Source organism: Maylandia zebra, linkage group LG8 (assembly GCF_041146795.1).
Source record: "Maylandia zebra isolate NMK-2024a linkage group LG8, Mzebra_GT3a, whole genome shotgun sequence".
Classification (NCBI taxonomy): Eukaryota; Metazoa; Chordata; class Actinopteri; order Cichliformes; family Cichlidae; genus Maylandia; species Maylandia zebra.
Window position 1 is genome coordinate 28,136,482 of NC_135174.1, and position 23,094 is coordinate 28,159,575.

The following is a 23,094-nucleotide window of genomic DNA, read 5'->3' on the forward strand; positions in this document are numbered from 1 at the left end:
CAGAGTCTGTTCATCCAATTTACAGCAAATTACTTTGCAGTATTATAGCAGGAAAAGCTTTGGGTGTATTAGTGATTTTTGAAATCAGTCCACCTGTATTTTACCTGCTTACACCGGCAGAGATATCGGCTGTAAAAGAGGATCTGTGGAAGTAAAGGGAAGTTTGTGGCGCTCGGAAAATTCCCAGTACCTGTTAAAAATACCCTTAAAAATCTGACCATCGCTGATTTATGACGATAGTTTTCAATTTTATTTCTGCATCAAATATTGGGACCAAGACATAGCATCATAAGAAAAAAACCCTCCTTTGTTCTGGTGAACATGCGGTGCTCAAATCTTCTCTAACATCTAAGCAAAAAAACAAAACCAACTGATGTTTTTTGTTAATAGTGTTGTTTAAAGGGAATTTTGGGGAGTTTGACACATGTGGCCAACGTTAGCTTTCACGACTTTGCATTTTTCTAGTACTTCTGGATGTTTTGACCTGTTTAATGCATTAAAAAGGGACACAAACACCATAAAGCTGCACAGTAGCTAATGTACACCATCTTCAGACTGTACATAAAAGATGGACCTAGCCGCAATATTTAAGTCCCAGCTGAGGGTCTCCTCTGCTGCAACATTTGCATCTGGAAACTGAAAGGGACTTGTGTAATCTGTTTGTGACTCTAATAACAAACAAAACTTCCTAAATGAGCATCACGTGTTCAAGAAGACCTCAAACAATCAGCAGAAAACTGCTTAATCAGGTTTTAGATCCATGGAGCTTCTATATATATGGAAGTCTTTCTGAGTCGCCCCCTGCTGGCCATTACAGAGAATGCAGGTTTAAGGCAGCGCTTCTATGGCCATAAGCTCCGTCCATCTTTTGTTGCCACCTTATAGGTTTAGTTTGGGTGTTTCTTTTTTCCCCACCTCAACACTTTTTTTTTTTGCCCCAACAATGGTCCACATTAATGAAATCAGTAATCAGTACTGTAGAGTTGAACTGCAGCTTTTGAAAATAGGGCTCTTCAGGTCAGAGGACGAGTCGTGGGCGCCAGATTCCTGCTATTTATGAGACGTGTGCTTCTTTGTAAGACGGTAATTCCATTGATGGAGTGAGGATATATTTTTAGTTGTAGATTGAGTTCTTTTCTTTTTGCCCGGTGGTATCATTATCGCCCCTCCTGAGCGTGATTTCTCTGATGTCATGCTGACAGACAGCGGTGACCTTTTCCTTTTGTATTGACCCGGGGGCCGTTTGCTGAGCAAGCATGCTCTTGGACTTGCAGCCGTTCCTCACTTTCCACAGAGCTAACTGAGGACCCTGAAAGTTGTATGGTGTTGACCTGGATTTGAAACAATAAAAAAGGAGTTGATGGAAAAATGCTGTCTTTGCTTTGTTGGTCTGCCTGGTTCAACGTAAATCGATCTCTGGAGGATGAATCTATGCTTCATTTTTTTCAGTGGCACCAGGCTTATCCAGAGCCTTTCAGGAATCTTTTTCCTCTGCAACATTTTCCACGTACACCTCAGTGATCCTGATGTGCTCCCAGGCCAGATGACAGGTTTTCTCCAAGTATTACATCCTGATCAGATGCTGAACCACCTCAGCTGCCTCCCGAGATGAAGAAACGGTGACACCATACATTTTCAGAGAAAAATAATTTAAAATTCATTTGTGACATCATTCTTTCAGAGCTCATGGTCATATGTGAGGGTTAGAGCATCAGTCTACTGGTAAATGGAAAGCTTTACCTTCTAGCTCGGGCCTTTGCAACTTCTGCATGACTGGTGACTGCTGGAAAACCGTCAGTGAAGCCAGGCAGGAGAACTTCGCTGGGAGCCCCTCCTGAAGGCAGACCTGGGAAGATAGCCATGTCTTGCTCTATGGCGCTCGTGAAGAATTAACATGAGTCTGCTGGCCTGTGGACAACAGCCTTTATAATTTAGTCTTACATTTGTTTTGTAGACGTTATTTTATAACTAGGTATCAACTGGTTTATTATTTCCACACATTAAAACATATTTATGTCACCATGAAGGCATCTCAGTGAATTCCCATGATATGAAGTGGTATGTTTACATGCAGATAAAATGCTAATAAAGTGACTGTTTAATTGCCATGATTAGACCCTGTGGAGGCGGTCCGGGTCTGGCTGGTCTCCTGTGAGCTCACATGGACAGCAGATGAAGAGCAGGAATTTTTAGGTTGACCTTAAAACATCAAAGAGCTCCGCTGAAGCTCTCAAAGGACTGAGATCATATTCCAGCTTTTACATTTTTACATATGCTGTTTTGTTTCCCTCCTCTCAACATTTTCTGCCTCATTAAATATTGTTTCTAAGCTTGAGGTTATGCAACCCTCTTCTGTTATTTTGACCCCTCAAACGTAAGAGTTAACAGAGATAGAAAGCAGGTTTCCCTCCACTGTGAAATCCTGATATATGATGCTCCGGCTGATGGGAGTGAGGACTGAAGACCCTCCCTCTGCTTCAGATTAAAAAGCATCAGTTTTATCCAGATCTCTTTGTTTTACCTCTGACTGCCAGAACAGGTAGGATTCCTACACGTTAACTACTTCGACTGCTGTTTTCCTTCATGGCCTCACACTCGGTGACTGAGAGCTCTCAGGGGTTCATTTGTGTGTTGTTGGGCTTTTTTTCATCAGGATGAGAATCGCTGGAGTTCTGATCGTGTTGTCTGCAGCTCTGTGCATCGCTCAGAGACAGAAAACAAGCTGGAGACCGGAGTGGGATTACAGGAATGAAGGCAAGTTTAACAGCTCAGTGTTATCAGCTCGGCGTTACAGGGAGCTTTTTGAGAGGAAAACTCTACTGCTGGTTATATTTATATTTTCCATAGAATGTTAAGCATAACCTGATCACACTTTGGAGCACAAATAACCATTAAAATATAGAATATTAGCATTTAAATGAAACTGAATTCAGATATTTATAGTTAAGCATCTGAAAATGTTTAGTTTCAAGTAAACTCTTTTTACATACAAATCTGGTAGTTGAGTTACCATAATTTATGCATTTAGCCAAAAAGATTTGTTTCCTGTCTTTTTTTAAAAGTCATTCTTTCAGCAGAGCTTTAGCTCATTTTACTTTTTTGTTTGTTTTTGTTTTTTTAATCTGACTAAATCAATTTCAAATAAATAAATACATTTCTTAGATGTATAATGCTTAGAATAAATGTTACCAGAAGTGTTTTCAAATAATTATTCTTAGTTTTCTTCATTTAATGTTTGTCCTGGTAATACTGAGTGAATGTTAACAGATCTGAAGGTTTACACATCAAGAGGGTTTCCTGTTTTCTGTTTTGAAGTAATCTGCTGGAAGTTGTAAATGGTAAATCATCGATTCCAGTTTGTCAGCTATATTCAGCAGCTCGGGTGTTTTTCAACAGGATTTCAAGCATCTTTGTGATTCTGTGTGTTTTTAAGAAGCATCTCATCTACTTAACTAATGTTAAGGATTAGTTATCAAAAACCTTTCTATTCTGAAGAAGCAGTGAGTCAGACCTTTTAAGAAAAAAGAAATCCCTAGCGCTGGAGCTCGTTCTCTGTTATTGTGATTCATTGGTTCTGTGAACTTAAACTTTATATGTTATTTTAAAAAAGAAGTGCTGTTGAAGAGAAAAGACCTTCCCTTGATGTTCATCTGCTTCCTTCATTTTCAAACATGTTTTATAATTCCTGGGAGAGCCGCGTCTCCACTAAAATCTACACCCATGGCAAGTTTTACACACCAGCCAGTTTATAGAGAAACTCATCCACAGTCTATGAAAACTATTATTAGTTGCAGCTCTGCACTGACTTCCCCACCACTCTCCCTCCCTCTTTTTTTTACTTCTTTTACTTTTTTCTACAAGGTTACAATAATTCATGATACCTGTATGAATGAAGTCATGTACAGTTGTTGCTGATGTAATAATTCCAAAAGCAGAAAATAATAAAGTTTGTTTTCCTGGCTTGCTCACCTGCAGCAGAGAGAGTGAACACCAGAGGATGTGCCAACCTCACGCTGGTTTTAGACAACTGGAAATACGCCATCATGACGCAGGTCAAAGATCTGCTGCTGCATGACCACAACACTGTGCTCCCCGACTATGGCAGGTGAGGTTTTCTGTTTTAGGGCCTTTTCTAAGTCTCCTGCGGCACAGTTACAGCAGTCTGGGTGTTCGGGCTTTGCGCATCAGTCAAAATGTAAAGAATAACTGTAACATTAAAAGGTCAGCTTTAATTTGAGCAGGTTTGCACAGATATAGAAAGTATATCTTTCTATATCTGTATCTATTTTCTTCTAAATGTGACCACAATTATTTTTTTAAATTAACATTTGGTATTCAGTATGATTTCAAAGTAGCGACTGAGGTTATGAACTCATCGGGGCCTTCTTCTTACATGGACTAATGTACTTGGACACTGCTTTCCACAACCAAGAGGTGAAAGAGGAGAGACAAAAAGAGGGCGCAGAGAAGGAATATAAAACTGAAACTGTTGGAGAGGAAAAAAACACTTTAATTTCTTTGTGTTCTTTCAGGATCCAGCCTCTGTCAGAAGCTCTGGGAGATCTTTACAAAGAGTTCAACTCCCTGAAGGAGCGTCTCGCTGAGCTCACGACCAAGTTTGATGGAGTGGAGGCTTTCGTGGACGATGTGAGATTAGGGAGGAGCCCTGCACCACTCCGAGGTGAACCCCGACCCCCAGGGTCACTGCCAGGGGAGGCGGATGGTGCTGGAGGTCGGCCCAGTGGAAGGAGGAGCCGGGTCATAATTCGGAGAATCAAGAAACCTGCCGGCTCACAGGACTGAGGATACAGCATCATACTGTTAATGTTGGGCTGAGACTGGGTTACATGTTTGTCTTATATTTCACCTCACTGTGTTTTCTGGTGCAAATCACATTTATAACTTGGACTTGAGAAGGAGAGACTGTAACATAAACTTAATTTACACCTTAACGCTTGAGTTAACACACATGTTAATATAACAGCAAAGAAAGCCCACACTGAGTCCACACGAATCTGCACAAAAAAGTCTCAGATGTTGGACCAAAAGCACAAAAGTAAGAACATAAATAAAGTGCACTGTGTTGGCACTCTTTCTGTTTTGTTCAGTCCATAGTAATCACAACATGCTGCTTCTTATAGCATCTAACTAATTTTTAATAAATGGAAAATTACTATTTCCTCCAGAGGAGTTGTTATACTCTTCTTCACCAGCAGATGTCTCCCCAACATCACCGAGATCAAAACAGTGATTTAGTTGATTGAGAACTTGGTTTTCAATCAACTTCGATTTCGACATATTTGACTGAATACAAAATGGATTTAAACTTGTTGTGGTCAATAATATTAATATTAATAATAATAATGATGATGATGATAATAATGACATGGTTTTCTTATGGTCTTTCAAAATAAAAGCCTATTTGCTACAAGGATTGAGGATTTCTAACAATCTTCAATTAGTCAGCATCGGTGGTGTTTCAGTTTTGATTCTTCTTTACTTAGTTTTATCGGTGCGCATTATTGTTTGGATCACTTTTGTGTTTGTATGTTTGTGCATTTTTTCTAGTTAATTGAGCCCAATAGCCTTAGTGCTACTTCACTTAACCCCTAACCAGGATTTTAATCAAGTTATCTACACATGCAGGAAGTTCACAGCTTCATTAAATAAAAGTTGTTATGAACAATACTTACCCATGGTTATTAATACCCATTCATCCATTCATTTTTTAAAAAGTGATGTCAGATACTATTAGTAGTAGTAGTAGTAGCAGCAGTATCCTTTAGTGAGAATAATGTGGATATATTACACATATTTGATGTGATTTTTGTCTTTTTCTTCAAAATAAACCTTGTGCTTTTGTCACGAAGTAGGTTTTTTTTTTGTTTTTTTTTACTATAGAATAAAACATAATAAAGATAAATGTAATTCACGGTAATAATGTCAGTGGCTGGGTTTCTTTGTTTTGGTACTGAAAGTGAAACTTCCGATCATCACCTGAACGCGGCATAAGTTTCTTCTTTGCAGAGAGTCAGACAGAAACGAAACTGAAAAGGTTGCTTTCCGGTTTAGGGACTCTCAAGATTTTACCTACAGAAACAAGACGAAGGAATCTGTAAAGACTGCATTATCTAACCAACTACTGACCTAAACGGATTTTTATAAAACCGGGTAATATTTTACAAATACAAACGTATATGTTAGATCAATAATGGGGAGATGCGGGTAGGCTTGTGAGTCTGAACCTTTGGGGACGGTCCCTGTGTGTGGGCGGGTCCATCAGGAAGTTAAGTAAATGTTTGTCTGGCAGATTTTTAGTGTACGACTTGCGAAGCTAACATACAAACAGGTAAGCAAGAACATCATGAACTTTATGTATTTTTGTCTTTATTTAATAAATGTCACTTGATTATTTCAGATCTTACGGTCATTCTTGTCCTTTTATCCAGTAATAACAAGCGTACTTGATTATTTTTATTGTATTCTTATTACCTTTAATGCCACAGTCGCATCTCAGCCTGTTTTTGTGCATCTCTGGTACTTTTTGGTAGTTTTTACTCCTTTTATTAGACTTTATGACGCTATTTTGTCAAAATATGATGCTGTCATTTGCTGTTCTACTTCATTTTATCATAAATTAATTGTTATCATATTCATTTGTACTGCTGATAAGATGAGGCAACCTAATAGGGTGTTTTTATGACTATTGAGGAAGTCATTGCAGAGTGTGTGCCATGATATGCTGTGTGCAGTATTTTTAAGGCATTTCTGCTCTTATAAAGAAGATCAGTTGCACTAATTTTATTAACTGTAATGCAACAACCTTGACCTGAATAGTAAGCCTCACAGGGATTAAAAGCTGTAACTGTGCCTGTATTTTTATATTTAAAGACAGTTCCCTCAGAGCAGGGGCTCACCTGAGAAAGGTGTCTCTACAGATGGAGGAGGGGGGAGGACACCCCCACCGTGCCAGTGGGCAGCAGGTGCAAACCAAGGAAGCTGAGGATTCTGCAACCAAAAGACCACGGAAGACAAATACGGTAGACATGCAGTCACAACAAACAGCTTTCAGGGGCCTGTTAGTGGTGTTTGAGCCGTCGTGAAATATATAAATTAATGTGTGTTCCAGGAACATGGAGCTGGAAAGCCCGGCAGGAACAGTCGAGAGAAGGAGAGGAGAAGAAGGAGAAATCAAAGAAGAAAAAATGCTAAGGGAGAGGCAGATGTCAAAAGTGAAAACATACAGAAGGATCAGAATAAGGCTATGGAGACTGAAAGCAGCCAAACTCAGGACAGCGAGTCTTTAAAAACACAGCCTGAGCTTCCCCAGACTGAAGACAACTTGCAAAAAGGGGAAAACAGCGGCGAACAACCACAGAAAGATCCTAAGATGGTGCAAGCTCAGACTCAAACAGGGAAGCTCAAAGGCCCAGATAAATTCACACAGACTCCAGTTGTTACACAGAAGAATCAGGAAACACAGACAGACTTTCCTGTGCCGAAACAAGACGAGGGAAAGGGTGAAAAGATGGTGCAAGCTCAGACTCAAATAAGGACGCTCAAAGGCCCAGATAAATTCACACAGACTCCAGTTGTTACTCAGAAGAATCAGGAAACACAGACAGACTTTCCTGTGCCGAAACAAGACGAGGGAAAGGGTGAAAAGACTCAAGCCGCCACAGAGAAAGCTGCTGAGGTGCAAGAAGATCAGAACAAGCACACACCTGGACCCAAGCTGCAAGGAGACAGCTCAGTTCAGACTCCATCAGAGCAAAATCCAGAAGGAACATCATCAGAGCCAGCCAAGGAGCAAAGAAGCGAGAAGGAGTCAAAGCCTAAACAGGAGAATCCCTCTGCAGAAGGTTCAGGTGTTGCATCTCAAACTGAAGAAGGTGCCAAACAGAAGTCTTATGCTAAAGCTGCAGCTGGAGTGGGAGGGAGTGACAAACAGTCCACTGTGGCAGCCACTAACATGGCAGAAAAAACATCCCAAAGCACACGGTAAGACTGATTTTAACTGTTTATTTAAACTCTGGAGCTGAAGCTCATATTTAAACGTTTATCTTTTTCACTCACAGTGATCGAAGCCCAGTGAGACCTCCACCCGGAGTTCCTATGTTCACCTTTCACATCTACGCTGTGCTGGACAAAGCGTTTAGATTCAACCAAGAACACGACAGGCTTGTGCTGGGTTTTGAACAAGAGCATTTACCCCTCGAACTGACACACTTTGTGTAAGTATTTATAAATATGTACAAGCTGTAATTCACAGAATATAAGCATGCTTCAGTTGCATACCGAGCCTTTGCAACATTTCTGAAATGCTTGGCCTAATTTTAATATTGACAGTTGTAATAAGTAAAATAATACTAAAGAACTTTTCAGAAACATGTACAAAATTACCCCAAAAGTTATTTAATTTTTTTTTTATTACTGACACAGTCCTGAAATAATCACACAGAGCTCATATCTGTGAGTGTGTTTACTCCATGTAACAGCTGCTGCATCTTCACAGAGTGAGGTTAGCAAGCAGCTTCATGGTCAGCAAAGAAACTGAATGAGAAAAGAAAAATTGTGGATGTAGATGATGGGGTAGATTTTATAGTGTAGATCTAGCCAGAGCTTCAAGGACACGATTAAAGCAAAGCATGTTGGAAAAGGGTGGAGAATTTACTCATGGATGGAAATCTCTTGTTCAATGTTTTATGTTTAGTGGAGTAAAGGGAGGCTATCTGGTGGAAGCACGCGTCTGTGTTGAAGAAAGAGATTTAGTACGAGGTGTGGTATGGTCTTATTGGTATGGTGTACATCAACGAGATAAAGCGATTTGGGGAATGGCCATGAGGCGTGTTCAAATTCCTTTAAACCCAAGCATTAAAGGTAAGGAAATCTATCATCTATATTAATGTCAGCCCACCAGTGTTGGTTCCAGTCTTTCTTCATAAACTGATCACATGTCAATGTTTTATGCAGAGCTTCATCTTTATGAAGGATTCATTTGCCGTAACAATGTACCACAAAGTGTTTTGCAAAAAGGTCTCCACATGATTGGCTGGAAGAACACAAAAGGTGTGGAGATTTCAAATGCCTGGCAGTCCTCAGCTTCAACTCTGCTGAACAGAATCTTCCAGAAATGGACTCCGTCAGATAAACAGAGCACTGAGAGCTTGTGTCAAAGTTTGAGGTATTTTATAGAGAGCCTTGGTTCTGCTCACACTAGGATGACATACCCAGACAATTCACATCCACCTCAGGTCCAGGTGTGTTCAGCAAAAGGACAAAAAAATCAAAGTAGAAATTATCTACAGTAGCTTCTATAAACCACCGTTAATACATGATTTTATTTTCAGGTGTCAGAGTTGATTTCAGAGAACTTGCTCCAGATCTTAAAAGGAGAGCCGAAGGAGAAGCTCCCGAGCTCCTGCAGGGACACTAGTCCTCTCGTTCTCGGGCTTTCTGTTTTCATGGTTACCCAAAGTTGTAGCATTAACCTTGGAGTTAAAGGCTGGGCTGAGCTGTGTCTGCTGGTCTCACAGTCTGCACTGGACAACAAAAACCTGGATGGGTTGCAGAGTTGTTTCACAAACACACAACAGTAGGTTTTTACAATCTTTAAGAAAAGTAATTCTTGGCCTGGTTAGACAACAGTTTCTCACTGACAAACGTTTTGTTTGTTTGTTTAAGAAAAATCCATCTAATTGATGTGAAATAGATGTTGCTGTTTGCTACATTTTATGGACTAATAAAAAAGCAGCATAGCAATTCAAAGGCTTTAATTACTTTAAAAACGAAATTAAATGAAACTCCACTTCTAAGTTAAGTTAACCTTCATCTTTAAACATTATCTTGGTGTGCTGATTGAGGTGTTGACATTTGAGCTTGTATCCTCACATGGTTCGGTTTCCCCCTCAGCACTGTGGTGGGTCTGATAAACCGCTGTGCCCAGGACAAGGTGGCAGAGGTCGTCCTGCTCGTTCCTCTCCTCTTCAGACTCAGACAGCCTGGAGCTGATGCAATGAAACTGGGTCCCACTGTTGAAGAAGAGAACTGGTCTGGACTACAAAGCATCAGTTTCAGTAGATTCAGAGAGAATGTCAAGTTCTCTCCGGACAAAAGAAAGTGAGTCTGTCTCAAACCCATCGTAGCTTTCTTTATTTCCCTGAAGTGTCGATCAGATTTACTGAATTATTTCATTTTCCATCCACAGGAGGATGCTCTCTCTGATCCAGAAGCACTTATCACTGGCTACAGAGACGCCTCTGCTCCTGGTGAGCTGGTTATCTCTGGTTGCATTTGAGGACCTTCCTGAGTTTTCAGACGTGACAGGAGTATCTGCAGAACAGCTGATCCAGAGTCTGTTGTACAGACTGAGAAAATGTGGTGAAAGACCAGATTTAAAGAAAGAGGAAGAGAATTTAAAGGTGAAAAACCAACTAACTAATATAAACTTGTAATTTGACCTTGTTCCATCTTTAATACAGTCCTCTGTGATCACCTTTGTTCTTCCTACATGCAGCATGCTCAGAAGTGCTTTACCCACATCCTGCTGAAGGTAGACAGAGAGAAGGACAGGTAATGACACCTGAAATGTGCTTCATACATTCTGGTGTTGTGCTTTTTGTAACTTTAACTTTGTCTCTGCAGAATTATTGAAAGTGAAACCATTAAACATGCGTTCGCGAGCAGCATTGATGTTGCAAAGAACACGCGCCGCTTAGTGCGAATCGTCCCGTGGTACCAGGCCATCGTCCTGTCCTACCAGCTGGTGCTGAAGGTGGCAGCGATTTTGGAGGCTAAAGAGGTAAAACCCTACATGTTATATTTCCCATAATGCCTCAGTGTGATCTGTTATCTTAAATTTGTTTGTTTTGTGTCTTCTAGTCCAAAGAAGATGAGTTTGAGACCTTAAAGCAGCAGCTTCTGAAGGACTTGTTTGCAACGCAGGACCGAATCAGAGAGAAGAGAGACGAACTGCTTCCAAACCCGCTCCTGACATCATCAAAATCACTCAGCTATCCAAAGGAAATCGAGGCATGTAGCAAACACAGCTGATAAAATCAAACTACGTTGCTAATAATGAATTTTAAATGTATTTTTTGTTGGTCAATAATTGCACATTCTAAAGACATTACTGAAATGTAAAAAAGGGATCCTCGATAATGTAACTATAAACTCTTTGCACTTATTTAAATGTAATCTGGGCTGATATTAGTAATTTATTCTGATTAGATAATCAGAGTTACCCATCAGCCCTGCCTCTAACCACTCAGTTCACCTCGTTTAATGCCTGTGATGTTATCAGATGTGGGACGCGCTGCTGAAGGTCGAGTGCTCTTCTGAGGAAGTTTCATCCCGCTGGAGGCAGAGCCTGGAAAAAGACCTGAGGAAGAGGGTGTCCAAGGTCAGGACCCGTGCACCGATCGGTGTCAGACCAACATTACTGGTCTCGTTTTAGAAACACCTGAGTTCTATTCTTTCAGACTGGTGTCGGTTCAGCATGTAGATGTTTTCCCTCTGAACTCACCCGAGCTGTTTTAATTTACAGATAAGTGACGAGGACAAAGTCATGCTCTGCTGCCTCGAGTCGTCCCAGACTGCATTAAGTAAAAACCAAGTCATACAGGCCTGTTTGGACGAGCTGTGTCGCTCTGCGATCAAGACAATCTGCCAGGTACACTGTGAATTAATAAATGAGTCAGAGCACAGTTTCAATATTCGCTTTTAAAACCTTTAAAGAGCACTTCCAAAGTTATAGACTTTTTTTTCTTTTATCAAACGCGTAGAGATTAAGATGCACTTTTAAGTGTTTTAAGTGTCACCAGGGTCACAATGTAGTTCAGATCAAAAAGCAACCGTACTTTCACGGCCAAGTGACCCCTCGCTCTCTCCCACAGTCTGTGTCTCGAGCTTTCACTTGTCTTTTCCCTACATTACACTCAAAAACCTCAGAACAACAAAAAATGTAACAGAGAGCTGGTTTAACAAATCAATCAGTTGATAGATATGATTTTAAACTTAACTTTTTATTCTATGGTGCCGAGCTAGGTCAGTTAGCTTTTAGCAGGTCAAATGTAAGATTTGGTTTTTGTGTTTTTAATGATGATCTCTGAGCTACAAAACTGATTAATCTGAACGAGTTTTTGTGAGCTTCTCTCAGTTATTAGTTTTATATTTTAAATTCATTTTTATTTATTTTCAGACTGGTTTAGCTGGTTTCTCGTTCATTTGTATTGTTAGTTTATTACATATTAGTTTCACTATACATGTATAATATGATATAACATTTATACATTGTAACAGTAGTCAGGAAAAGATTTGAGGAGTTCGGAGCAGGAACTACGCACCCAAACTTCTCTCACAGTAGTGTAGACGTCCATGTCTGCAACACAGGCTCCTCAGACTAAGGGCCTGATTTACTGAGTACAAACTATTTAAGCTCAGTGACAGGGTTGTGTGTAAGAGAGAACGCAGAGATTTTTGCACCTGACTCTGTTGTTTATGCATTTCAGAGAGTTCCTCTATCAGGACACCAAAAATAGGGCGGGGAAATTTAAAAGAAAGGTGAAAATGACTTGCTGACATTACTGTTTACAACATGCAGTTTACTGCTAACGGCACCGATTTTTAATGCTGAAAAAAGCATGTTTTTTGCACTTGATATTGCCTATAACATTGCCTGTGAGCTTTATTTGGAGATCGTGCACACACTGCATTTTGCCCCATTTAGGAAATCTGGCCATTGCTGTCTTTGCAAATATGACCCTATTAAAAAAGACTAAAACTTAAGATACATATTTTTGGTTTAAGTTAACTAAAAGGTTCATTTTTGGTTATAATAAACTTTTCTCTCTCAAAATTTGTAATTTTTCTCCAGTAAAATTCTTTTTATGTGAATGTAAAATGTCAGCTTTGAATAAATGTGTGGCGTTTGGACTTTAACAAGACTCACTGGAAAATTCTCCCATTAACATTAACGTCAGTATTGATAATGTATGCTACACTGTATGTAGCATACATTATGAAGTAGGAGAGTAAACGTGTTCTGTTTGTAGAGAAGGCAGGAGGGAGACCTGATGCGAAGTCTGACCTCTAAGGACAGATCAGCACTTCCTGCTGCTGTTGTGTCTGCTGTGGTGGTCGAGTCAGCTGCACGGTTCAGAGACAGCGTGGTGGTTCAGCTGCTCGACCCTCAGTCCGCCGTGAGCCATCTCCTGTTGAAGGGTACGTCATTTCTTTGCTCATTTACGTCTTCTTTAAATTTTTACTCGCTGCTGTTCGGGTTTTGTGATGGCTGCGGTGTTGCTGCTTTGGTCCAGGTGACTGGAAAGCGATCCAGGTGGACGACACCGCAGGGCAGGTGGTCCACAGCTGTGTGGAGGCCGTACACTCTCTGGTGGGGTCTCTGCTTCAAGGAGACGTGGCTCTGGGAGACCTGCAGACTTGCCTGAAACACCGGGAGCAGTTTAAAAAGCTTTTCCAGCAATGTGAGAACCATCAGAGTCTGCTATTCCTTCATTCTGTTTTTAATAATCTCACACATCCTGTGCTTTATATAAATGAGATATTCAGAAGATTTAAGTACAAGAGGGATGCAAAGTTAATTAGAACACCCAAACTAATTTTCTCCGTTTGCCTCTTTAGCTCATGCTTGCAAACTGTCTTGATTAATATGAGCTGCATCGTGTTTTCCACAGACAAGTTAAACGCTAAATCTGAGAAGGTTGCTGTCAGTGCAGACGAGGTTTTAGCTCAGAGAGAGAAAGATCTGAACACGTTCGTGCAGAGGAAACAGCAGATTGAAGCTCTCATAAAGATGATAGCAAAGGTTACAGAAAGCATCACAGGTGAGTTGAATGTCGTTCATTTCATCATTTTAAATATTTTTGCTGTGTGGTGGTTTAATGGCTTCTTCACACTAACATGGTTCTTATGTCAATAGTTCCTGAGATGTTGGCCCTGGAGGAGCAGCACAATGCAGATCTCCACGCTGTGAGCCTGAACAAACTGATGCTTGTTCAGCCCTTTGATGCTGAAGGCAAATTAAAGAGTGCCGGCTCTCCACGCATCCTCTGGTATAAAACCAGTATGAATGTCTTAAAAATGGCCACAGAGATGCACAAACTGCGAGACAGCAACCTGATTCTGTCCTCATGGGTCAAAGGAGCTGCATCTTTGGCAGCCAGAAATCCCTTCCAAGCTCCTGTTTCAGTGAACCTAACACAGGTCTGCGACAACATCTGGAACCCCCTGCTCACCGAGTTTGTTGACCTCGCCGTGAGCATTGCAGAAGCAAATATCACTTTTAGGCAGCTCGATCAGGTTTTGCTTGAGTCTGGGGACCAGGGTGATGGGAAAATCATAAAAACAGAGCTGGATCTGATGTTGGAGATGTTTTCTGAGGCAGGAGGGTCCAAACCTGAGGTCAACTGGATGAAGATGAGACTCGATCAGATCCAGAAGTATAGACAGCTCCACGAGGCGGCGGCTGCAGCCAGCGCCGTGCTGAAGATTGCAGGAAAAATGGGGCTTTCTGGAAACTTCACTGAGATCGAAGCACTCAGTCAACTGGTAATACTTTATGAATATTACTATTTACTTAAAGCATGTTCTCAAAGTCTCGTTGACGTGGTGACCAAAACTGAAGACGTTTAATAGATTTGTGTAGGAAAAAAAATATACGCGACATTTTCCAGAATTTGTTTTTAACAGTTTCTAATGTTGTAACCTGGAGTTTCAGTCAGGCATCAGCCTGGAGGGACTCTCGGTGTGTTTTTTGGCTCATTCTCCTGCTGAAAAAACAAATGTATTTCCCTCTGAGCTTGAACTAGATGAGACTGTGTGTCTCTGCAGGAACAGTGGCAGTAGCAAAACCCCCAGACATCATCACAGCTCCTCCTGCACATGTACAGATGCCATTTGTTCACCTTCTCTGTGTCATGGCAGTTTTCTTTTTCTTTTTTATCTCAAGAAGGCGGGGGCTCACGTAGCACTTTCATCACACAGGCCTGCTGATACAGTCTCCTCCCAAGAGCTTTTACTTATATCTATTTGCTGCTTGATCTTTGAAAAGCAGAGAGAACATTTCTGGACCTACTGACCTTCATGTATTAATGTAATTAGTGTATTTCAGCTCACTGAGCAGATCTTGCCACAATGTGCATGTTTACAGTAGCTGAGTCACGCTTCTTTATTTATCTTCTGCACAACTGAACTGAAGTTCTTAAAACCATCAAGGAGCAACTTCACGTGCTAAATGTGTGCAAAGCTCTCCTCATAGTTTTGGTGTCTTCAGCTATCTTGACTCCTACTGTAAAAATAAATACTAAAACAAGTGATATTTGTTGGATAAAACATAAGTTACACAGAAGCCCAAACATTTATATTGATATTAACTAAATAATGTTTCATTCTATGACGATATTCGTACCTTCCACAGGAAGAGGACAGCTTTAAGCGCAGGGCTCTGAGCTCTCTGAGTGACGACCTGTTTCGTGCCAGACAGCAACTCTCCAAGGTCACCAAGCAGCACACTGCCTGTCTGGAAGAGTTTCTAGCGAGCCAAACGCTTGTCACCTGGGTCAAAGAGAACCTTAAAAGTAAGGTGATCTCATGAAAAACACAAAGCGTCCCTTTTTTGGTTATAAATAATCTTGTGGCCTTGCAGAAGATGCCTCCATCCTCACTTTGTTCTCCCGTCAACAGACATGAGCGATGTGAAGGTTTACGTGGATCTGGCTTCCATATCTGCTGGAGAGAACGACACAGAGATCGATCAGGTGGCCTGCTTCCATGATGCAGTGATGGGCTATGCCCCTCTGCTCTACTCCCTCTCCCCTCAAGCTGGCTTTAATGACTTCATGAGGTGTGCTCGGCAGGTGTGGGACACCCAAAGTAGAGATGAGAAGCTCCCTGACAAACTGGTAAAAACTGGTATTTACATCATCTCTCTTATTTTTACGCCTACATCCTGGCTGATGTTGCAAAGCAGCTATAAGAGTGTTTGGTTTGGTTTTCAGAGCGAGTCTACCCGCTTACTCAGCTGGCTAAAAGCACTGAAGGAGACTCACGGCTCTGTCGAGCAGTCCTCCCTCTCCTTGGCTTCCTCTATTAATGCTAATGGAGTTTATCACATAAACTGGTCTGATAAAAACACACAGAGGGTGAGTGCACAGTGTTCCTTTGACAAACAGAATATGGGGCTTACAAACTGAAGTGATTTTCAAATTCTTATTAGTCAGTTTTTTCCGATTCCTTTGTAGAGATGTCTTCAAAACATGGTGAAGGTCACAGTGAGAAGCAGCAGAGAGGAGAAGAGCTACAAGCTTGAGGATCTGCTCGAGCTACAAAACAAACTCATGCTCATGTCATCCAAAGGGGAGCACGGCAGAGAGCAAGTCAACAGGTTCACAGAGGTCAGCGGCTTTTAAACGGTTAAATTATGACTCTTCTTAGCAAAGGAAACTCACTGGAAGGTTCTCAGCTTCTTTATTGTGTTTCATCTTATTTGTCAGACTTGTGTACCTGTTGTGTCCTCGAATTAAAGCTTTGACTCCACCACTTTTACAGCTGAGATAATAGGATGCAGGAGATCTCAAAAGTATTCAAGAAAAAAAGCAGACCCTTTTAAAGTACTCTTGGTTAGCATGACGATAAGTCATCATATCTGACACCATCACTAGTTTTTTGTGCAATAAATGCAGTTCTGTCCACTGACACTAGAACCTAAGCTAAAGAGAGTTAAACATTTTAGCTGTAGACCCGGTGTCTGTGGTTTAGGATAGTATTAACTGCAAAACTCCTGCTGCCATGTCCTCGTAGGTTTTTGAGGGAGTTCAGAGACTGGGCACCATCCTTCTTCAGATGCAAACATCTGGGAACATGCTCTTCAGAGACTGGCACGCTGAGGTCGAGTGCTGCCAACAACAGCAGCCATGCATCAGAGTCACCTTCTTGTCCCTGAAAGATAAACGGATGACATACTACGGTGAGGTGACAGCGCAGCTGCAAAGCCTTGCGCAGTCCATGGATACATGCCAGAAGGAATGGCGTTCCTTCATCAGCAGCAGGCGCTCCCGCTTTGGCTTGCTGAACCACTACACCTCGGAGCAGATGGTTTATTTGTGCCACTGGATACACAAAGTGTGTCAACGCCAGGCGTCTGTTCCTCAGCAGTTATGGCACTTACTGTTTCCCATAAAACCCGAGTGCACGCCAAATGATGTCAGACACGCCTACAGTAATGCAGCAAGAATGAGCTCGAACGCTGATGAGTTAGAAGATGTTTCGTCTGATGACGACGACATGTATTACGAACCTTCAAAAGATGTGATGCCAGCACAACAGGCTGAAGTGGACATGAAAGAGGCTTCTGACTTGATGGAGTTTTCTTCGGATGATGAAGAAGATGAAGAGGACAGTCTTGAGAATCTCTGGCAGCAATTCAAAAAAGACATGAGTCTTTACCTGAGTGAGTCGCTGGATATCTTGACACTAGCCAACTTCCTCTCATGCCTCTCTGAGATGAACCAGCAGCACACGATCAGAAACCTTCTGTCAGTTCTCCAGGAAGGAAAGCCCAATCTCGTTCTGTGCCCCATTGGAGAGGTTTTTACCACCACCCTCTCTTTTTACATGGAGAGTCCAGAGCAGCCTCTGCCGTCTGTTGATGAGGTTCTAGTCTGCAGAGAGGAAACCACAGAAGAGGAGGTGGAGATCTTTCTGCGCCGTGCTCTGAGTCAAGGCTCCAGACAAAACTGCCAGAAGATATACTCTCTGGTGAATCCAGGGCTGCTGGGATATGATGTCAGTGTAGCTTTAGGGGAGATCTTCGACAGTCTTGAGAGAAGTGCCGGCCCGCATTATCGTCTGGTCATAGTGAGTCCGGTTGTGCACCAGCACAGATACGTGCCCTCTTTCTTCAGCAATGATAAAGTGCAGGCTGGTGTGGGTATAACAGCCGACACTGCCAGGAAATATCTACATCACCACTTCACAGAAAACACGCTTCAGCAAAACCCCGTCACACTGGTTTCTCCAGACAAGCTCTCAGTCTGGATCGTGTCATCTGAGCGCCCTGCAGTCGGTAAGGACAACCCCTCCTTGCACTAAAATCCATTAAAAATGCAGTTCAGTTACAATATTTAAATGTTGGCATCTTTTCTTTTCTTAGGGAAATCACTTTACATTGATCGTTTGTTTGAGAAGTTCCAGCAGATATCTCCCAGAGCAAAACATATCAGCCTCAAGCTGATTGAGCCAAGCGTTGACGTAGACTCACTGATTAGGAGTCTGTCAGAGAAACTGGAACCTTTGAGAGAGCAAGATCCCGTCATTCTGCACATTGACACTGCTGGAGTAAGTATGCAAGCATTTACAGCTGCAGGCCGTTTGTTCTGCTGTTGCTTGTGCTTGTCTTTGACAGTCTATCTTGTTTTTTCACTTTGGACACCTCTCAGGTTCGTTCAGGTTTGGAGGAGCTCTTGTTCCACCTGTTAGTTCTGGGTTGTTTGAACGACAGCCATGGCATGCTGTGGAGAAGAAATGTGGCTCACTTAATCACAGTTGAGGTCCTGAAAACATATGCATTCCCCCCAAATCATCAACAAGAGGTAATGAGCTTTTTAGACCCTCATTGAATAGAACTTCAGAACTCGTCACACGTCACATTTCATGTCTTTAAGAAAAACTCATCTTTTTAACTAGATTTTTTTTATAAATGGATTTAACTTTGAATGCTAAAATATTTTAGATGGTAAAGAACTCATACAAAACCATCATGTGTAAAAGATTGATATTGCCTGTTGGTTAGTGAAGTTGTGAAACCTCATGATGAGTCTTTTTGTTGTCACAAGTGAGTGGTGAATCTTACCACAGGACTCTGATTTTGACGATTATTTAGACTTTTATATAGCTGGATGCTTTGCAGCCGGAGGAGTTGCAACAGTAATGTGGTAGTGTAACAAATTACTTTCCCTACCAAGTAATTAAGTACTATATTGCATTACTTTAAATAAAAGTAACAAGTAATGTGCAATGCATTTTTTTGAGTAACAACTCCAACATTGTCTTTGAGTGTAGTATATTTTAATTCAGTGCCCTAAATCTGCAAGCTTATTATATCTGTAAACTTTTAAAAGGTTCAAATAAATCATTTGCCGATTTGAGAACATTTTGGGAATCTCCTGTTGATTTAATTTTTTCTTTAATGTTTGATTTTTTCATGCAGACGAAGCTTGGACTTCTTGATGTTTTGCCCACCATTCGTTGTAAGCCTCCAAGAGAAGTGATGCAGTTATTGGCCAATCGAAGGTCATTAAGAGTTAAGACCTTTGATCCACTGATGGATGGTCAGGAGTTTTGCAGTGAGGGAATTCAAAGACCCTATCAGTACTTAAGGCGTTACAAGGAGAAACAGGATCTGGATCATTTTAACTACCAGGAGGGTTCCAGAATGGGGGATCCCAGTGACTGTCTCAATCTCTTCCTGTCCTACTGTGGAATGCAAGATCCATCCTGGGGTGAGCTGAAGAACTTCTCCTGGTTCCTCAATGTGCAACTGAAAGACTGTGAGAACTCAATTTTCTGCGATCGAGAATTCCTTGCTGACCAGCTTCCTGGTTTCAAAGGGTTCATCGTAAAGTTCATGATTCTAATGGCAAGAGATTTTGCCTCGCCATCTCTGGACATGTCCGACGAGAGTCCCATGCCACTCATGGATAACAGTCAGGAAGAGGAACTTCTGGCCCGTCTGACAATTCGTAAGCGCTGGGAAAATGAGTCTCATCCATACATTTTCTTCAATGCGGACCACATGTCAATGTCTTTCCTCGGCTTTAATGTACAAAGTTATAGGCAAAACACACTCATTGCAGTTGATCCTCGCAGCAATGCAGTCCTGATACATGATGTGATGTCGCAAGAGCTTTTTCAAGGTTTGCAGCGGCAGAGGATATCTCTCACTGAGGACTTTGATCAGTTACCCCGGGCAGACAAAATCAAAAGGATTTCTTGCGTTGTTGGAGCAAAGAAAGGAATTGCAGACAAGCGATTTGATCCAGACCCTACCTATGAGCTCACTGCTGACAATGTGATGAAGATGTTGGCCATACACATGAGATTCCGATGTGAAATTCCTGTTGTCATCATGGGTGAGACTGGCTGTGGAAAAACCAGATTGGTTCGTTTCCTTTGTACTCTACAAAGGGAGGGAAGATCAGTCGAGAACATGGTACTTGTTAAGGTGCATGGTGGAACCACTGCAGAAATGATCTACAGGAAGGTGAAGGAGGCCGAGGCACTTGCTCACCAGAACCGTGTGAAGCACAATCTAGACACCATTTTATTCTTTGATGAAGCCAACACCACAGAGGCCATTTTTGCCATCAAGGAAATCCTGTGTGACCGAACAGTGAGAGGACAACCTTTGAAGGCTGACAGCGGTTTAAAAGTAATAGCTGCCTGCAATCCTTACAGGAAGCACTCACCTGAAATGGTGGAACGCTTGGAACGTGCTGGATTGGGATACCGAGTGAAGGCTGATGAAACAGAAGACCGCCTTGGCAAAGTCCCTCTAAGGCAGCTGGTCTACAGAGTTCACCCTCTGCCTCCTAGCATGGCTTCTTTGGTGTGGGATTTTGGTCAGCTGAGTGATTCAACTGAGCTTTCCTATATCCAACAGATTGTCCAGAAGAAAGTTGCTGACCATCATTTGCCACTATCATGCAAGAACATCATTTCAAATGTGTTAGCAGCCTCCCAGAAATACATGAGAAGTCGTAAAAACGAGTGCAGCTTTGTGAGTCTCAGAGATGTGGAGAGGTCCATGAAAGTGCTAATTTGGTTTTACCAGCACAGCAATGTCCTTTTCAGCAACTGCACCCGTCTCAGTGAGGATGATAAAACACTAAAGTGCCTGATTCTTGCAGTTGGAGTCTGCTACTACCCATCTCTGGTGAACAAAGAGGAGTACCTGGATAACATTTGCAGGTACTTCCCGGATTGTTACCGCTCTTCAGATGCACTGCAGACAGAGATTTCTTCCTGTCAAGACTTCTTCCTTCAGAACATACAAACCAGGGAGACTATAGCCAAAAATGTTGCACTTAAAGAGAATGTGTTTCTCATGGTGGTTTGTATTGAGCTCAGGATCCCACTCTTTCTGGTTGGCAAGCCAGGCAGCTCCAAGTCACTTGCAAAAACTGTGGTTGCTGATGCCATGCAGGGACAGAATTCCCACTGCAAGCTATTCAAGAATCTCAAGCAAGTTCATATGGTCTCCTTCCAGTGCAGCCCTCACTCAAGTCCAGAGGGCATCATAGGAACATTCAGGAACTGTGCTCGCTTCCAGAAGGATAAAAACATGGACGAGTATGTGTCAGTGGTAGTGCTTGATGAGATAGGACTAGCAGAAGATTCTCCTCAGATGCCACTGAAAACCCTTCATCCTCTCTTGGAGGATGGTTGCATCGACAATGACAAGCCAGATCCACACATGAAGGTCGGCTTTGTTGGCATCTCCAACTGGGCTCTGGATCCAGCCAAGATGAACAGAGGGATATTTGTGTCCAGATGGGATCCAAGTGAGGATGAACTTGTTGAAACTGCCAAAGGCATTTGTTCATCCTCCAACCCAATTCTCCTGAAAATCAAACACCTCTTCCCAGCTTTGGCAAAGGCCTTTCTGAGCATCTGTAAGGAGACCTCCAAGAATCAGTTCTTTGGCCTGAGGGATTATTACAGCCTTGTCAAAATGCTCTTTGCTGCAGTCAAAACTACACAGCATGAGCCGGATGGTGAGCAGATGGTAGAGGCCATCTTACGTAACTTCAGTGGGCAGCCAGAAGGTTTTGACCCTGTCATATTTTTCCAAGAGATTCTCCAAGACCTTAAAGAAATTCCAAGACCAAGCACCCTGCAAATGGTAAAAAAGAATCTTGATCATGGCACCACTGAGGAGAGCCGGTACCTCCTTTTACTGACCACCAACAATGCAGCTCTCCATATCCTTCAGCAACAAGTGTTTGCCAAAGGAGACTATCCACAGCCAGAAATCATTTTTGGTTCAGGATTCCCAAAGGACCAGGAATATGCCCAAATCTGCCGTAATGTGAACCGAGTGAAAACATGCATGGAGACTGGACGTACTGTCATCCTCCTCAACATGCAGAATCTCTATGAAAGCCTCTACGATGCCTTGAACCAGTACTATGTTTACCTCAGTAAGCAGCAGTACGTTGATCTGGGTCTTGGCTCCCATAGGGTCAAATGTCGTGTTCATACAAACTTCAGACTGGTGGTAGTGGAGGACCAGAAGAAGGTGTATGAGCACTTTCCAGTGCCCCTTATCAACAGGCTGGAAAAACACAGAGTGGATAGGAGCACCGATCTGGAGCCGTGGCAGCACACAGTTCTTGACAAACTGAGAGAGTGGGTGAAGGAGTTCTCCGGCGAGGCGTCAGAAGATTTCAAACAATCTGACATTTTTATTGGCTTCCATGGTGATGCCTGTGCCAGTGCTCTGTTGCAAGCCCTGGAAAGGAGAGCACTAAGAGTGGAAGACACTCAAGAAGCACAAGGCACTCAAGAAGGACCGCAGCAACAGGGAGAACAAAACAAAACACTTGAGACAAGCACGCAGAAAGATGTAATTCAGCTGGAAGATGATCAGGTGGGTGATGCAATGGAAACAGATCAAGAAACTGAGACATGTGAAAAGAATGATGATGACTCCATTGAGGTATGTAATGAAAACAAAGTGATGCCAGAAAGTGAAGCGATGATGGACGCAGAAAGTGATTTTGAGTCTGCAAGACAAAGTGAGGAGGACGAAGTCTTGGATTTAGCCAAAGGTCTCTTGTTAAACTGTGCCACTCCTGATGCCGTGGTGAGGCTCAAGTATTCAGATTTAGCAAAGCAAGAAATAGACAAACTCCAGAGATTGTACTTCCAGCAACAGCATCACCACTCACTTCGGGATTTTCTGGAAGATTGCTTGAAGGTGTATCAGGAGTCCAGCAAGTTTCTGGAGGTAAGGCGCAAAACAAACCTCTAATTTGTTCTTCATATTCCTTACAGTCTGTTTACTGCACTGTGTGC

At 42.1% G+C, this 23,094-nt stretch overlaps 2 protein-coding genes across 3 annotated transcripts in view; both read left to right on the plus strand.

Moving 5' to 3' along the window:
• Positions 1–1,507: 1,507 nt before the first annotated feature.
• LOC143419911 (uncharacterized) lies at positions 1,508–5,864 on the plus strand. Of its 2 annotated transcripts, XM_076887760.1 has the most exons (4): positions 1,508–2,539; positions 2,654–2,754; positions 3,976–4,105; positions 4,533–5,864. In XM_076887760.1, the coding sequence occupies exons 2-4, from the start codon at positions 2,655–2,657 to the stop codon at positions 4,801–4,803; spliced, it is 501 nt and encodes a 166-aa protein (XP_076743875.1). In that variant the 5' UTR covers positions 1,508–2,539; position 2,654; the 3' UTR covers positions 4,804–5,864. The 2 variants fall into 2 exon arrangements, with proteins under 2 accessions (XP_076743875.1, XP_076743874.1); XM_076887759.1 differs by having other exon boundaries at positions 1,508–2,754.
• A 416-nt stretch (positions 5,865–6,280) lies between these two features.
• rnf213b (ring finger protein 213b) overlaps positions 6,281–23,094 on the plus strand; it is a 34,656-nt gene continuing 17,842 nt past the window's right edge. Inside the window, exons 1-26 of the mRNA XM_012923175.3 lie at positions 6,281–6,349; positions 6,892–7,040; positions 7,130–8,001; positions 8,079–8,234; positions 8,714–8,880; positions 8,974–9,260; positions 9,351–9,595; positions 9,913–10,119; positions 10,208–10,421; positions 10,517–10,572; positions 10,645–10,801; positions 10,882–11,031; positions 11,303–11,401; positions 11,546–11,671; positions 13,053–13,221; positions 13,317–13,484; positions 13,695–13,844; positions 13,940–14,568; positions 15,437–15,596; positions 15,703–15,920; positions 16,017–16,160; positions 16,260–16,412; positions 16,819–18,082; positions 18,170–18,354; positions 18,456–18,608; positions 19,226–23,026. Of these exons, the coding sequence (XP_012778629.3) occupies positions 6,939–7,040; positions 7,130–8,001; positions 8,079–8,234; positions 8,714–8,880; positions 8,974–9,260; positions 9,351–9,595; positions 9,913–10,119; positions 10,208–10,421; positions 10,517–10,572; positions 10,645–10,801; positions 10,882–11,031; positions 11,303–11,401; positions 11,546–11,671; positions 13,053–13,221; positions 13,317–13,484; positions 13,695–13,844; positions 13,940–14,568; positions 15,437–15,596; positions 15,703–15,920; positions 16,017–16,160; positions 16,260–16,412; positions 16,819–18,082; positions 18,170–18,354; positions 18,456–18,608; positions 19,226–23,026 (10,032 nt within the window). The 5' untranslated portion in view covers positions 6,281–6,349; positions 6,892–6,938. The remainder of the gene's footprint in view (positions 6,350–6,891; positions 7,041–7,129; positions 8,002–8,078; positions 8,235–8,713; positions 8,881–8,973; positions 9,261–9,350; positions 9,596–9,912; positions 10,120–10,207; positions 10,422–10,516; positions 10,573–10,644; positions 10,802–10,881; positions 11,032–11,302; positions 11,402–11,545; positions 11,672–13,052; positions 13,222–13,316; positions 13,485–13,694; positions 13,845–13,939; positions 14,569–15,436; positions 15,597–15,702; positions 15,921–16,016; positions 16,161–16,259; positions 16,413–16,818; positions 18,083–18,169; positions 18,355–18,455; positions 18,609–19,225; positions 23,027–23,094) is intronic.

Excerpts from the sequence above, each read along its gene's own strand:
- LOC143419911 (XM_076887759.1), top strand. The coding sequence starts at position 2,655 with ATGAGAATCGCTGGAGTTCTGATCGTGTTGTCTGCAGCTCTGTGCATC. Across the intron at positions 2,755-3,975 it reads GTGGGATTACAGGAATGAAG|CAGAGAGAGTGAACACCAGA; the intron begins GCAAGTTTAACA and ends GCTCACCTGCAG. Across the intron at positions 4,106-4,532 it reads GTGCTCCCCGACTATGGCAG|GATCCAGCCTCTGTCAGAAG; the intron begins GTGAGGTTTTCT and ends GTGTTCTTTCAG.